This window comes from Carassius carassius, chromosome 26 (assembly GCF_963082965.1).
Source record: "Carassius carassius chromosome 26, fCarCar2.1, whole genome shotgun sequence".
Lineage (NCBI taxonomy): Eukaryota > Metazoa > Chordata > Actinopteri > Cypriniformes > Cyprinidae > Carassius > Carassius carassius.
The window spans coordinates 400,703-417,404 of record NC_081780.1 but is presented as its reverse complement, the minus strand read 5'-3'; the positions used below and the strand labels follow the sequence as shown (position 1 = coordinate 417,404).

General features: G+C 35.2%; 1 protein-coding gene across 4 annotated transcripts in view; it reads left to right on the top strand.

The window, feature by feature from the left end:
* Window positions 1-811: 811 nt before the first annotated feature.
* Window positions 812-16,702, top strand: part of ptpro (protein tyrosine phosphatase receptor type O) — a 42,324-nt gene continuing 26,433 nt past the window's right edge. For 3 of the 4 annotated variants that reach the window (XM_059510514.1, XM_059510512.1, XM_059510513.1), the window contains exons 1-5: window positions 812-1,140; window positions 12,598-12,877; window positions 13,741-13,896; window positions 15,104-15,256; window positions 16,315-16,702. The exon at window positions 16,315-16,702 is cut by the window's right edge and continues 83 nt beyond it. In XM_059510514.1, the coding sequence (XP_059366497.1) occupies window positions 1,078-1,140; window positions 12,598-12,877; window positions 13,741-13,896; window positions 15,104-15,256; window positions 16,315-16,702 (1,040 nt within the window). In that variant the 5' untranslated portion in view covers window positions 812-1,077. The remainder of the gene's footprint in view (window positions 1,141-12,597; window positions 12,878-13,740; window positions 13,897-15,103; window positions 15,257-16,314) is intronic. The other variant, XM_059510510.1, reaches the window with a different exon arrangement.

Below are 16,702 nucleotides of genomic sequence, written 5' to 3'. Positions count from 1 at the left end.
ACTTTAACTAAAAAAACACACAAAAAACTGAACTTTATATAAAAACAGAACATAAAAAATAAAAACGTAAAACAAAAGTAAAAAATTATTCTATTATATAAAAATATTACTATCACTGAGATACTTTTCTGTTTTTTAAAAAAAAATAATATTCTGAAAAAGTTTTAATTTTTGTGTTTTCATTTAAACTAAAGTAGTAATTTTGTTGTGTTTCCATAATTTGTATTAGTTTTTTATAGGCCTATGTCTATATAGATTTATGAATTGTTATTCCTGTTTTTATTGTTTTAATACAAGATAAACTGAATGAAAAATGCTACTTTGGAAGCTAGCTGAAATAAAATAACTAGCTTGGCAGCTAACCTGGCTTTGTTTGTGTTAAGCAATTAATTAATTGTATTTAGTGAGTTATAAATCCTTATTTTAGCCTTTTTGATGCCCTGAATTAATTGCATTTAATGCACTTCTCAGATGAATAAATAAGAGAAATTAAAAAATATTATATTTAATAATGTCCATAAATAGTGCCTTATAAACGGCAGTCTATGACAGTGGATGTAACTGTTCTTGATGTGTAAATATGAGGCAAGATGAGGATGATGTAAAGCAGGTTTGTTCATGTGATGAGATTCAGTCTGTGTTCAGAGATTCAGGGCGGGGCGACAGAGGGCCGCTTCTCAAATCCGGCTCAGATGTCTAGATAGTGCACAGCGTTTGGGCGTCGCTGGTGCACGAGGCGTTTCGAGGGAGACGCGGCGCAGCGCACACTACCGCTGCACACTAGTTAGGGCGCGCCGGAGAATTTGAGACGCCGCCCGAGACAGAAACCCGCTGCTGCGCTTCATTAGAGCCTCGGTGGGTCTCCATCATTCATCCGTCCCACAGAGCCGAACCACAGACCGATACCGAGCGCACGGAACCGGCAGATGGACGGAACGCTCGCGATCTGACTGACGGCGGAAGCTCAACTCGTTCATCTTCGGCTAGGTTCGGCGCTCCGGTCGCTGTTCGATCGCTCGCTATTGTTCGGATGCGCGAGGCTGGCAATCAAAGAGCCCGATCGTTTCCCGACCGAACATGAGTTCTGCTCTCCGCTGGGTTTTATCGCTGTGCTTCATCATCACCATCATCATCATTCAGGTGAGTCTGTTCTTTTTTCACACCGCAAATGAGCGCTCGGCGGGTCTGCGGTGAGCCGAGCGCCAGCGCGAGCGCGAGGCGTTAATTAGACACGCGCGCGTCATTAAATCGGTTCGTGTCGTTCTGGATTCCGGAGTGTTTCTGATATCAGCAGCAACTGATGCGAGGTGCACGATCAGAATCTGCTCCGATATTCCTGCAGGCGAAACTGGGTCACACAGCTGAGTGTGTGTGTGTGTGTGTGTGTGTGCAGCATCAGTCTGCTTTCACTGTATGTTACACAGGAAATTAAATATTTATTTTATAACAATAATAACGACCCTGGACCACAAAACTATTTGAAAATCTGGAATCTGAACGTGCCAAAAAAAAAAAAAAATCTAAATATTGAGAAAATCATCTTTAAAGTTGTTCAAATGAAGTTCTTAGCAATGCATATCACTAATCAAAAATTACATTTTGATATATTTAAAGTAGGAAATGTAAAAAATATCTTCATGGAACATGATCTTTACTTAATATCCTGATGATTTTTGACATAAAAGCAAAATCAATCATTTTGACCCATTTTTGACTATTATTATTGGGCTATTATTAGTATTAGTTTTGTTAATATTATTATTATTATTATTATTATTCTAAATCCGGTTATAAAGCTTTATTTAAAGTGTTTCAATAGCATTAAAACATATTTACATCCAGAATTTTTTTTCTGTGAAAGTATGCAGGAATTTTTATTATAAAAGTTTCATAAAACAAGCAGTGTTGTTTGGTTTAAAATCTTTTTAAAAGGCTTCAAGCTTATTTGCATTCGGAATGTTTTCCGTAAAATTCTACAGGATTTATTACAAACCGATTTTGTTTGATCAGTTGGGAGAGGACCTGATTGAGAACATGCATGCTAATGGAGGTCGGACATGTTGGGCTCAGACCTGAAGACAGTGTGATAATTATGTGACTTCATCTGTGATTATAATACAAGCTATAGAGTTTCCGAATAGTGTGTGTATATTATTAGTATATTATATTATTATTAGTAATATGTTATTTGTGTTTAAAGCTCATGTTTATTATCTTGACTGGATGTAATTTGACAGCACTCTTAAATCATAGTAAAATCTTACTATTTCAGTATATTAGTAAATATTTGATTATCTCTATCATATATGAAATGGATAAACAATGTAATATTTCAGCTATGACACTTAAACAGACTGTCTGTGATAATTAATATGGCCATTCATTAAATGTTAACATCACATTTGAGCTCGGTAACCATGGATACAGCCGTGATTGTATGTGTGTGTGTGTGTGTGTGTGTCTACCAGCAATCAATACAGGCTTAACCTGACCATGCAGCTTCTGTGATGAACTTGTGAGATAGGTTTCATCTTCATCTGATCAGATCTGATGGAAACATTCTGAGCATTAGTTGTTTTTAAAGCTGCATAATATTGCACCAAATGACTTGAATAGCTCTATTTGGAAAAAAATAAATAAATCAATGATTGTGGTGATTTTGTTGGAGAGTAAATCATCATAGAAAATAAACAGATTACAAGCATGCAAAACTTGCACAAAAAAATGCTGATATTCCTCAATATTTCGGTCATGTTTTGCAGTTCCAATATCTTAACATCCTTAAATCATGATATTTTAACTGAAGAAGTAATCAAAGGTGTGGTTTTTCTGAGATACTGATTAAGTTTATGCTTAAAACAAGAACAAATATCTGCCAAAACTTGTTTTTCTTTTACACGAGTTGATTCTTCTGAATGCATTAGAAATGAAGGAGATTGTTTCTAATGACATTGAGACATCATGTTCATTAAATGTGGTCTTAAAAACTTCAATTAACTTTAATAAAACCTGTACAGTGTAAGACACTGATTGTGAGATTTTAAAGTTGGAAGACTGAAGTAGTTTTGAAAACTTATGGCCCGTCACACACAAAAGGCATGTTTGCATCTAAAATTGCGAGACGCAGGGCTCAGGAATGTTTTTTTTGTTGTTGTTTAAAAGTAGTGCAGAACACATCCTCCGCTGTTTTTCCATCAAATAAAACAGTTGCCATGCCAACTTACTACTGTAAACAAAAGCTTGCAATGTTAGCCCCGCCTCTGGGCTCTTCTGATTGGTCCACTGTTTTAGAACTGACACTGATGAAGCAGCGCTGCGTATAAATTTAAAGGGGTCATGAACTGAGAAACCAAAATTCCCTTGATCGTTTGACATATAAGAGGAAATTGTACTATAAAACCATCTTGTAAGTTTCAGAACTCAAACACTTTGTTGTTAAAAATTGCTTATATTGAAGAAAATCTGCCAAAATGTTCTACTCTATGATGTAATAGTGGGGATAAACCCCACCTCCACAGAAGAAGATCAATGCCTGCTTCTACATAACTCCCTGTTTAGCCCCGCCCACCGATTTTACTGCTCTGCCTGTTTTCCGAGCAGCTGAGTCCTTAGCCATCTTCAAGAATCGGCTTAAAATACATCTCTTCCATCTTTATTTGACCCTCTAACTTTTACACTCACTATTCTAATTCTATTCTAACTGCCTTTCTAATCGTTTTGTATTATATTTTCTTTTCATGTATTATGCAATTGTATGTGTGTGTGTGTGTGTGTGTGTATGTGTGTATGTGTAAAGACCTCTAACACTAGCTTGCTCTATTCTTTTTTTATTCTATCTGTTTTCTTTTTATTTATTATATTATTTAAAATCCCATGCTACGTGTACTGTGTTAAGCTAACTGAGACTTGTTATACCACTTATATTTCATTGCTCTTTTTTTTTGCTTTTGATTGCTTCCACTGTCCTCATCTGTAAGTCGCTTTGGTTAAAAGCTTCTGCTAAATGAATAAATGTAAATGTAATGTAATGTTTAGCCCCGCCCATCGATGCTACAGCACTGTTTAGTCCCGCCCACCAATTTTAGATCTCTGTCTGTTTAGCCCCTCCCACATATTTTACAATGCTGACTGTTTAGCCCCGCCCATAGATTCTACAACACTGTCTGTTTAGCCCCGCCCACATATTCTACATTGCTGCCTGTTTAGCCCCACCCAGACCACTGTCTGTTTAGCCCCGCCCACAGTTTCTACAACACTGCATCTTAGCCCCGCCCAACGATGCTTCAGTTGTGTCAGTTTAGCCAGTTTAGCTGCCTTGCGCACACGCAAATCTCCATAGAAACCAAACGATACAGATGCTTTGAAGTCAACAAGATTCTGTTCAGTGCCAAGTTTTTTAAAAACAGTGTTTGCTTCTCATTCCTTCTGATCCCAGCATTAGGAAAGAGTGGATTTACTTTATTTTTAGTGAAGATCCAGACCGCATCAGTAAGAAATCGTTCCTTTGTTCACTTCATTTTTCACCGTGGATTCATTTGTAAACAAGGAATAATTTGATGCGAGATTGAAACTAAAAGACGATGCTGTGACTGTAATGTCACAACACACAAGTGTGAGTAACTGTTTTTATTACGTGATCGGTATTGCTTTTTCTGTTATTACAGATCACTTGATATGTATTGACTTATATGCGTTTTTAGGAGGTGTGTGTGAGGCTCCTCTTCATCAGACGGATGTTAATCAAGAGCATCACGTCGGTTCTCTTTAACCTGAGCATTTGCCGACAGCAGGTGTGTGGATGTGAAATGCTCCATCCATTATACATGAACCATCAGAGATTCGCTTCATCTGAACACTAAACACTCTCGGATCACGCTCTGAAAGACTTCACAAGTCTGAGTTAAACAGACCTTCAGGAACATTAAAATCATGTTCAGTCAAAACGCTGAAGCACACTCTAATGCACTGCACAAGTGCTGTTCCTCCACAGTATCTCTGTCTTGTTTTCCAGTACAAATATCTAAATCAAGAGGGATTTACTGCAGAAGAAAAATTGTACAGCTTGTTTGTCGGGCTCCACCAAAAATATGTGAATATATATTAACATAGATATAAAATAATAAGAATAATAATTATTATTATTAGTGCCAAAGAAAACATATGTAATTAAATGTTACAATGTTACTTAAAAGTTATTTACAATGTTACTTACAGTCTGCTGGCCTGCACAATTTGTAATTATATACCAATATTTTAAAAAAAAATTATATATATATATATCTTTTATAATACTACTATAGTAATATTTAACTTTAAAGTAAACAATGTCTATTTATGAAAAATAATATAATAAATATATTGTGTGTTACAACTGTAAAACACAATACAATACTAATATTTATGACTGACCTAATTTCTTCTTTTTAAACGGTCAAACGTATTTTTTGGGAAAACGCTTCACATCTCTCTCTTGCTTGTCTTTGCAAGTTTGTATTAAAACATTCACATTACAATGACAATAACTGCACTAAAATATATCGCGTTTGATTTTGTTCTTGTTTTAAGTGTAAACCCGCTCAATTTTGCTCTATTTTTCAGAAAGCAAGATAATATCTTTAGTCAGATTTAAGAATGTTCGTATTGGGAAATGACTGATGGTTTGGTCTGAAAGGGATTTTCTGTTTGTGTCCTGCTTCATTGATGCTCTTTGTCATCATTCATTGATGCTCGTCTCGTCTCGTCTCCATACGGCTCGCTCAATGGAGCAAAATCACAGATTATCACACTGATATTCCAGTCATTTAGTGCAAAAGATTCTCCAGTTGATTTCATGCGATGGTAGAGTCAAATGTATGCGATGATGTGTTGGTGTGTGATGTGTGGCGTCTGCAGTATCGGTCACATGACCCTGAGCCACTCGCTCGCCCGCTCGCCCGTTCTCTCTCTCTCTCAGCACAAAGACTCCTGTATATTCTCTGGAGATGCTTGAAATCCATTCCCCGGAGCTCATGCTCGCTGTCTTATAGATGCACTGTTTCTATAGTTTCCCATGAGGCTCAGCGCTCGTGTGTGACTCAGTTTCTCACCGACACACATCTGATGTTCATAGAAAGCACTGTGAAACCCTCATAATCGGAAGAAAGTAGGATGAAATTATACTTGGCCTTTTGCTATGTGTGTGTTTACATGCTTATCATGACAAATCCAAAACAAAAAAACAAAAAATAATTGTAAAATAACAAAACAAAAATAATATTACAAATATAAAACATTTTATATATTTTAGAAACAAAAGAAGTTTAGATGAAAAGTGATGCTTTTATTCATCAAGGATTTGATTAAAAAGGACTGTAAAGATAAAAAAGGAACAGTAAAGACATTTATAAAGTCACAGAAGATTTCTATTTCAAATAAATGCTGTTCTTCTTTTTAACTTTCTGTTTATCTGTAAATCCTGAATTTTTTGTGGTTTCAAATATGCAATCTTTGTATTAAAGTATTTCAATATGGTTAAGTATTCATATATCTCATCACTGACAATAATGAGAGTAAAACCTAACCCTAACCCTAAAAATTCCATAATATGTAACTTGTGGTTTAGAAAGAAGATTTTTTTACTTTGCTTTATTAGTCTTTTGATGGACTTTTCTTTTTGGAGTGTGTGTGAGTGAGAAAGAAAGAGTGTGTGTGTGTGTGTGTGTGATTCACTCATTGTTCCCAGTTCAGAAACTCTGAAAAGAGTTCAAGACAAAAACAAAAAAACCTGCTGAGTCAGAGCTGTCAATCACAGAAGGCAGAGCAGCTGATTGGGCGAGTCGGCGGTCTGTGGGCGGGTTTGGACCTCCTGTGGTGCGGTGGAAGGGGTTTATGTGTGTGTGTCAGCGTGGGCTCTTTGTTGTGTTTTTCCTGGCCTTCTGACCATCCTCCTGCTGCTCTGAACACACCGGTGTGTTTGCTTTTAATTAAAAGCCTGAGGAGTGTCTCTCTTCACGCAATTAACAGCACCTTTCCTCCCTGAAAACACTTCTACGAAATCAGGATCTGTGCACGTCTTCAGATGCTTGTCTGACGCTCCTAAAAATAACAGCTCATTATAGGCATGTACATCCACGAAACCCTTCCTTTGATCGAAAGGGTCTTTATAATGGAAAAAGCTTCCTCAGGTTTTTTAAATGTTCTCAAACATGGCTCAACATGTATTCAAAACCTGCTTACTATTTTCACATTTCACAAGAATCGTTATTTTATGAAAAAGTCTTACATTAAAAACATATTTTATCTGTTCAGCAGCTTCTTAGTAATTAGTTTAGGTGGAAGAAATGTAAAGTTTCGAATGTTATTACCACATTTTTGCTGTATTTACTCCTTTTACCAATTGAGAAATTACTATAAATATAACATATATATATGACATTTTATTTTTAATTTAAAATAACATATAATTTGAGCCTGACAAATCTTAAACACAATATTATTAATGGATTTAATAACTTTCTTTGACTTTATAGCTCATGATTGCTCAAAAACAATCCAAATTCTCTAAACCCAAAACACAAAAATATAAATATTACAAATTTTACAAATTTTTACTTTCAGATGAAAAAGTGATGATTTTTTTATGCTGAAATAGACGTACATATTCAAGTACATCAACAAAATTCTGTCATAAAAAAGAAACTGTGTGAGATATAGAGAAAAGCTGGAATATTTTTCAGAAACGTTTTTGACACTAATATAACTCCATAGACAGTGTTGGGGAGTAACTAGTTACATGTAACGGCGTTACGTAATTTAATTACAAAATTATTGTAACTGTAATTAGTTACAGTTACTAAGAAAAAATGAGTAATTAAATTACAGTTACTTATGAAATTTTTTACGATTACAAAGGGGATTACATTTGAATATTTACACACATCCACATACAGATTTAACTGATTTCTTTCCCAAATTGCACTGACTATTCTGAGACATATGCCGTAATAATTTCCGGGATGCGGAAATACAGTCTGGTTCGTAGAATCCAGTCATAAAAACGAAATGCCTAATGCGGACGGAATATGCCACATTTTGGATGATTAGCTAAATCAAAAGTAGGTCAGTACACTTGAATCAAAACATGACATGGACTAGTGTCTGTGAATATAAAGCCCCAAAAATGCAATATATGACTCCTGCACGTTCTGCGTGTCTGTGGAAATCAGGCGCGGACTGGACACCGGGAGAACCGGGACAATTCCCGGTGGCCTGGCAGCCGATTTTGCCCCACTATTTAATATCATTATTGTATAATTGCCTGCCGAATGTACTAAAGCGATCATTTGCGAATTAGCCATTATTTGATATTTAAATCTCTAATAAGTCATGAAGTGTTAGTCGTGACTCGCGCGCTCTCCGCGCCTCCGCCAAACGGTTTGGATCAGACTCAGAGTAATCAACGCGAGAGAGAGAGAGAGAGAGAGAGAGAGAGAGAGAGAGAAAATAGAGTGTACTGCTGGAGCAGAGAAGCAGAACTAGGCCTACTGTTCAGGGTTTCAGGTCAGTTTCATCTGTAAAGATGCTTTTTTTGTCTTTGTTTTTTTAATCAAGCAGCAGCACGTTGCTCATCAGTCATCACTCAAAATAGGCTACTATATAAAGGACATCATTATTATCTGTTGCAATGTTACAGTAGTAATTTAGCTGAAAAAAAATTCAGATTTTTTTTTATAGCCTAGGTTTAGGGGGAGCTACGACAGACAACAACACAACCCTTACGAAAATTAACATTTTAATATTTAACTAAAAATCCAAATGGCTACTATTGTTTAACTGTGATAACCAAAAATGTAAAATTATTTTACAAATGTATTTATTAAAAAATAAATACAAATCCATTTGCAAAAAAAAAAAAAAAAAAAACAAGATTATTTTACTTTTATATAGGCTAATAAAAGCATGGTAACTTTTTGTAAGGGAAAAACATGACTCGTGTACAGTATTAGGATTTTTCTATAAAGATATTGTAGTATTGTAGAGTATTGTATTGTAAAGTATAGTTTTGTTCAATCTTGAGTATTAAAGTCATGAGAGAGATGGATAACAGGGCAAAATAAAGAGACTGAAGAGAAAAATAGAAGTGAAGTTGCATTAAGGTTTTTAATGCAAGGTTTTAAGTTGCAGTTCAGGACAGAACTTTTAATTATTTTGCATGTCCCCAAATTAAAGATTTAAACCTTTTTTATGTCAGGTCCATACAAAAAATTGTTTTGTCCATGAATTTGTTTGTATGAGTTTGAATTTTCCAGTCTGAATTTTTTCCCCCTTCCGCCCCTCCTGTAAATTAATGGAGAAAATTGTTTTATTTTCTACACATAGGCCTACTGAAGCTCGCAGTGTTTTCAACCTCTGCTGCCTCAATATAGGAGTACACGAGCACATAAACATAATTTCTAGAACTGCTCTGTGTCACTTCATGTGCATTTTACTTATTTTGAGAAAACTATCATCATATACAGAGACAGCAGTTTAAAAAAAACACCAATGTTTCAGGAGTTTATTACACAGAATACGTCACATGCTTATTAGATAACTGTATTGATAAGTTTATGTATATGCTTTCATTTATTATTCTTTAATTTTCACAAATTTAGAAAAGTAATCAAAAAGTACTCAAAAGTAATTAGTTACATTACTTTAATAAAGTAATTGAAAAAGTTACACTACTATTACATTTTAAACAGGGTAACTTGTAATCTGTAACCTATTACATTTCCAAAGTAACCTTCCCAACACTGTCCATAGATCATTTAACAAAATTTTTTTGACACTAATGGATCTCCATACAAACCGAGGCCAAAATGGCTGAAACATTTTAAATGGTTAATATCTGGTTGATAATAACTGTAAATAATAATAATTATAATTAGATAAATAAATGTGTTAAGAGGGTAAAACGTAGGAACTTAAATGGTTCTTATACACCTCTTCTGATTCTACAAAGAAGCTCTCAGTGATCTTAGTTCTTAAAATAACATTTACTTTCTAAGTGTAAAGAACATTTTAATAATCTAAAAAAAAACTTTTCCACTCTAAATAACCTTAAGTGGATTCATGAATGCCAATAAAGAGGCTTTATTTGTAAGAGTGTAAAGCACAAATGGGTTTATTGTGGCTGTTAATCTGGAGACCTTTGTCTCTCTGGAACACAAAAGTGCCGTGGGTTCAGCGATTAAAAGCGAGATTATTACAGCTCCTTCACTTTCTGATGGATTACAGAGCGATAATCCAGCGCTTTAGCTTCATCTTCATCTTCATCATCAAACTGTGCTCCTGCTGCTCTTTCTGAGTGAGAAGTTGTGTCTCAGAGTCCTTCGTTTGCATGATAATGTCAGCAGCTGCGTTCCTCTTTCAGTCCCTGACCTTCATTCATCTGAGCACTGAAAGGCATTCTCTGACAGAGATTCCTCAGCTTCTTCAGCGCTCCTCGAGAGTGACGTGTGTCTTGTCTTGACTTCTGTCTCTTTCCCGAGGTTCTCTTCTCAAAACCAGTCTTGTTTATAAATGCATCACATTTAGACACACGTCTAATGTTCTTAGTTTTTTGCATGACCAAATATCAACCCGAATATTATTTAGATAATATTATTTAGATAATATTATTTTATTATTTTTAATACACACTTATTCACATTTTAGAAAGAAATAAACATACTTTTCATAGAAAAACCACAAAAAATGATTTAATTTTAGAATTATTGTTTTTTGTGTGTGTCTGTGTTTGTGTGTGTTTTCTCCCCATTAATAATTATCAACAAAATATTATTTTAAACATTCAAAAATATTTTAAAATGATGTACAATTTAATATTAATATTTTAAATATCAATTAATATTAAAATAGTTATTTTTTATGTTAAAAATGTGTTTGTTCTTTTGAACTTTTATTCATCTGTGAATCCTGAAAAATAAAACTATCACAGTTTCCACAAAAATATTGAGCAGCACAACTGTGTTCAACACTGCTAATAATCAGAAATGTTTCTTGAGCAGTAAATCATCATATTATTCTGATTTCTGAAGATCATGTGACACTGAAGACTGGAGGAATGATGCTGAAAATACAGCAGAAATAGATTACACTTTAACATTTGAACTTTGGCATTTGACTCACATTTGATTCGATTAGAGGCCGTCAACATTTGTGTGATAAAGCAGTATCTGGTGGTCAGATTGTTTTCTGTGCTAATTAACGCTCGCTCCTCCTCATCTCTGTGCTGTAATGATGCGTGTGTTTGCTGTAATCCCATAATCCTCTCTGAGGGTCTCTCTAAGCATCACACATGGCACAGAAACAGTTTTACAGAGATTTATCATGATATATTTTGAACTCCAACCTGCTTTAGGATAGGCTATATCAAAAAATGTTTTATTCTATTCTTTAAGATAAAGAGTGTTGATGATTGTTCAGGAAATATATGCAACTAAAATTTTAAATTTACTTACTTAAAAAACTAACATTTTTATTTCAGCCTTTCACTGGCTGTCTCTTATGAAAATGAACCATGGTTTTACTAAAGTGACCATAGTTCAACCACAGGTATTTGTAGTTTAGGAGTATCGTATCGCTATCGATATCGATGATATTGTCTTTTGAAAGTATTTGTATTGTTATCGAAAAACACAATAATTGGTATGGTTTATCCCTAGTTAGAATCTGCTCCGATTTCCACTGATGGAATCTTCATCGTTTCAAATGTAACAGCCACTCAGGCTCATTTGCATACTGAGCTCTGATTGGTCTAAAAGCTGCACGTGTATTTAAAGTTGAATTCTCTTCATCTCCATTCAGTCGTCTGTCTGAAAACAACATTCGGTCAGATTGAAGACGACCAAACAATACAAAACACCACTGTATTCACTCACGCACAGAAAAAACAGCTTAAGAACAAAAATATATAAAGATTATCAACAAAATTACTGCAACTTCCACTAACATTCAAATAAAAACTAAAAATATAAAAATGATAGAAGCTGTTTCTGTCGTAGAATCAAAGTATAAAAAAATGCAATCTTAGAATTTCTTAATTTTTTAAGAAATTTAAACATTTTAATTTTTTTTTTTTTTGTTTGTTTTTTGCAATTCCGAGTTTACATCTCCAAATGTTTGGTCACAGTTCTGATAAAACACATCTGATATTAAGCAAAACTACTATAGTATGTCACTGATGTTAAATCAGCACTGTTATAGCTGTGTGTGTGTGTGTGTGTTGGTCTCGCCTTATCTCTCTCCCACACACACACACAGGGAATAATGCAGCTCTTCTCATATGTCTATGAGTCTCTTCATCTCATATTGAATCTTCAGACACTGAAGATAAGAGCAATATCACGCTGCTGGAGGATCTTGTTTCTGCAGGAGGATTCTTCAAAGGGTTTCTTCGCTAAATCTGTAAATCTTTATGAGATTCAGGGTATTTCTGAGAGCCGGTCCGGATCTGTGGTGCAGTGATTGTTTGTTTATGTGTTTGATTCCCATTACCCGTCTTTCCGTTCATTATTAATGCGGTCATGATGATGTGGTTTGCATTGATTGATTGTTGATGTGTGCTTCTTCCAGCATGGGGCTCCGTTCCAGGTGGCTTTGCAGGAGGACAGCCGGATGCTGCTGTCGCTGGACGCTGATGACGTGAGACCTGATGCATCCGTGTATTCGGTGCGTGTTTCCGGAGAGCCGCACACGCACACGCTTCTGTTCACGCGACCCGTTGACGGTCAGATGCTTCCTCATCCGCTCCAGTTCAACGCCTCGTACCACGGCCTGTGTTACTCCATCAGTCTGATGCTCGGGAACGACAGCAGCGCGTCCAGAGCCGTCAGAACCGTCCCTGTGCTCACCAGTAAGACAGTCAGACATCTGCTTCACATATGTGTGAAATTAATGCATCAAATACTAAACACTTATAATAAAAGACATTTAAAATAAACAAATAAATAAGATTAAATAGGCAGTTGTCATTAATAAATCAAAATAAAAAATAATAAATCAATTATTAAATAAAAATAATAAATAAATTTAAATAGGCAGTAGTACTTAATAAAAAATACAACATTTATAGATAATTTAATAAAAATGATAAATGAAAATAGGCGGGAATAAAGAAAAAAATGTAAATAAAGTATTGATAAATTAGTTAATAAAAATGAAAAAATAATTAAAATTGTAAATAAAATAAAACATTTATAAATACATTATTAAAAAAAATTGTAAATTATAAAAGGCAGCAAGATAATCATGAATGAAAAAAAGGTATTGATAAATACACTAATACAAATATTAAAATAGGCAGTAGTAAGTTATAAACAACACGTTTATATACATACATATAAATAATACATTAAAATAATTCATTAAATTAAAAAAAATAATTACAAAACAGTTTGCCGTTATAAATATGTATGCATTTCATATTTAAAAATTTGCATACGTTTTAATTAATCAATTAATTAAAAAAAGTTCAATTCCAAGCAAGAATCAGCTATGTTGTGATACTGTTTCTGTGGTATAAAATGACTTACATCATGGTATAGTAGTGTTTTAGTCAGACTGTCCACTTTTATTTTAAACAATTATGTTTTCAGTAACAGTTTTAAGTCAGAACAGAGTGCCTTTATCCTCGTTACAACAAAATGCCATTGATTTTTCAGTCTCCTGTTTCTCCAGTGTGATATATCAGTGAACTGTGTGTGTGTGTGTTTTCAGAGCCTCTTCCTCTAGACAGCGTTGAGATGTCTGATTACAGTCTGGCTCCAGAGACCGGCGTGGTGTTTCAGATCCGTTCTCCAGACAGGAACATCTTCACTAGAGTAAACATCAGCTACATGGAGGGCCGTCAGCCTCGCTACATGCTGTATAAAGGTGCTGTGTATTATGTGTGTGTTACATGTGTTTCTGCCTGTAATGCGTGTTACATATCTGTGTTTCTGTGTGTGTTACACGTTTGCTACATGTGTGTGTTTTACGATCATTATGCATGTGTGTTTCTGTGTATTATGCGTGTTATGCATGTGTGTTACGTGTGTGTGTGTTTCTGCGTGTTACACATTTATTTTTCTGTGTGAGTTACACTTGTGTTAACCGTGTGTTTCTGTGTATTGCACACGTAACGTGTTTCTGTGTATTATGCGCGTAATGCATGTGTGTTTCTACTGTATGTGTTGCGTGTGTGTTTCTGTGTGTTACACATTTTTTTTATGTGTGTGTTACACATTTGTGTTACATGTGTGTTTCTGTGTATTATGTGTGTTATGCATGTCTGTTTTTCTGTTTGTTACGCATGTGTGTGTTTCTGCATGTTACGCGTGTGTTACGCATGTGTTACACAATTTTGTTACACATGTGTTTCTGTGTATTATGCGTGTTAAGTGCATTTCCGTGTATTACTGGCGTTATGAATGTGTGTTTCTATGTGTTACGCATTTGTGCTTCTGTGTGTATTAAATGTTTGTTACATGTGTGTTTCTGTTTATTACACGTTATGCATGTGTGTTTCTATGTGTTACATACGTGTGTTTCTGTCTGTTACGCGTTTGTGTTTCTGTGTGTATTACATGTTTGTGTTACACGTGTGTTTCTGTGTATTACACGTTATGCATGTGTGTTTCTATGTGTTACATGCGTGTGTTTCTGTCTGTTACGCGTTTGTGCTTCTGTGTGTATTAAATGTTTGTTACATGTGTGTTTCTGTGTATTACACGTTATGCATGTGTGTTTCTATGTGTTACATGCGTGTGTTTCTGTCTGTTACGCGTTTGTGTTTCTGTGTGTATTACATGTTTGTGTTACATGTGTGGTTCTGTATATTACGGGCGTTATGCATGTGTGTTTCTATGTGTTTTGTGTGAACGTGTTGTATTGTATGTGTGTTACACATTTGTTACATGTGTGTTTCAGTGTAACACAATTTAATTTTGTTACACGTGCATTTCTGTTTATTATGTGCGTTACGTGTGTTTCTGTGTATTGCGCGCGTTATGCATGTGTGCTTCTGTGTGTGTTACACATGTGTTAAGCGTGTGTGTGTTTGTCACGGCTAAACTCGGACTCTCTCTCTCTGTCTCTGCAGATTTCCTCAAAGGGAAGACGGTGTTCAAGCACTGGCTGTCGGGCACGTGTTACACCAACATCAGCTTCCAGCTCGTCTCAGAGGCCACAGTGAACAGGAGCACGCTGGTGAGCCGTAGTGACGTTACCCACGAGCCCCTGCACCACCGCACCGGTACGAATCATTCAGTCATCTGTCATGTGATCATTAGCTCTCAATTTATCTTTAAATGACCTTTAATTAGTGCTGGAACAACTGAACGATGTTAGCGCTGGAGCAGGCAGTGCACAAACCTCTTTAATTATTGATGGAAACCTTCTGGATTCACTTTATGAATGAAACCTGTCAGCAATTTGAGTGCCATTTTTAGGATCATTTAGGATCATTTATGCTACAAACTCTCATTATGGTAAAAAGCTAAAAAATAAATTTTTTTAAAATAATTACAAAGACTTCATAATAATAGTTAAACTGAAATGTAAATAAAGTAAATAATTATAATCAATTATTAATTAATCAGTAATAAATTGAATAAATTACTTTTTTGAGAATAATGGCAATTACATATAATAATAAAAAAATAAAATGTGCTTAATTGTCATTAAAAATTATATTTTAATTAAATTAATGTTTTATGTCATGGTAACAGGTTTTGTACTGCTTTTGGTTTAAGCTGTGTTTAATAAATAAATCGATCAAGTAAATAAATTACTACTTTATCAACTTGATATCGGAAATATATTTTCACCTTGTTTCTTCAATAATTAAAATGATTTAATGCTATTATTTGTTCTTTAAATGCACAGTATGTATGGTTTTCATAATAAAATATCTAAAAACTATTTGCACAGTGTGATATATTTCATGCAGTTGTGAAATTACATTATCCCCCCAAAAATGTTGTGCATTTTTACTGTGTTGACTGAATTCAGCTCTCACGTGAAGTCTCTCATCAAAAACTACAAAGTGCATATGGACTAATGATGTAGAGATTCATATAGACAGCTTTACTGATTATAAGAGGAGTGTTTTGAGAGTGCTTAAACTCATACTAGAATGAAGTCAGTCATAATGTTCATATAATATAATTTATATATACATAATAAATGTACACAGTGCACACACATTTACTATGTAAACAAAAAAGTTTATTTTGGATGTGATTAATCATTTGGCAGCACTAGTTAAATATGATAAATGGTGTTTGTTTTGTTTTATTTTCTCATGTCCAGTCCCGAATCCTCCTCTCAACGTGTCGCTCAAAATCATCCACCTCAGCGTTCGAGGAGCATCTGGATCTAACGTTCTGAAGGTGTCCCACAATGCATCAGTGCTCCGGCAGGCACGTGACGCTCCTGCGGCTGAAGAACAGGAAGAGGAAGTGAACAGTGTGGAGATGAGCGTCACGCAGACGCCGCTAAACAACGTCACCGTTTACAGCAGCACAGCCGAACCCAACAGCACTGAGCTAATGTGGGCGGAGCCAACAGGAAGCCCCACCCACAACGAGGAGGAGGAGGGGTTTGTGAACGCGCTGGTGCCGGAATATGAGGACTCTAATGAGCCAGGGTCAGCGATGGACGTGACCTTTGAACCCAGTGTGACACCCAAGCCGCTGCC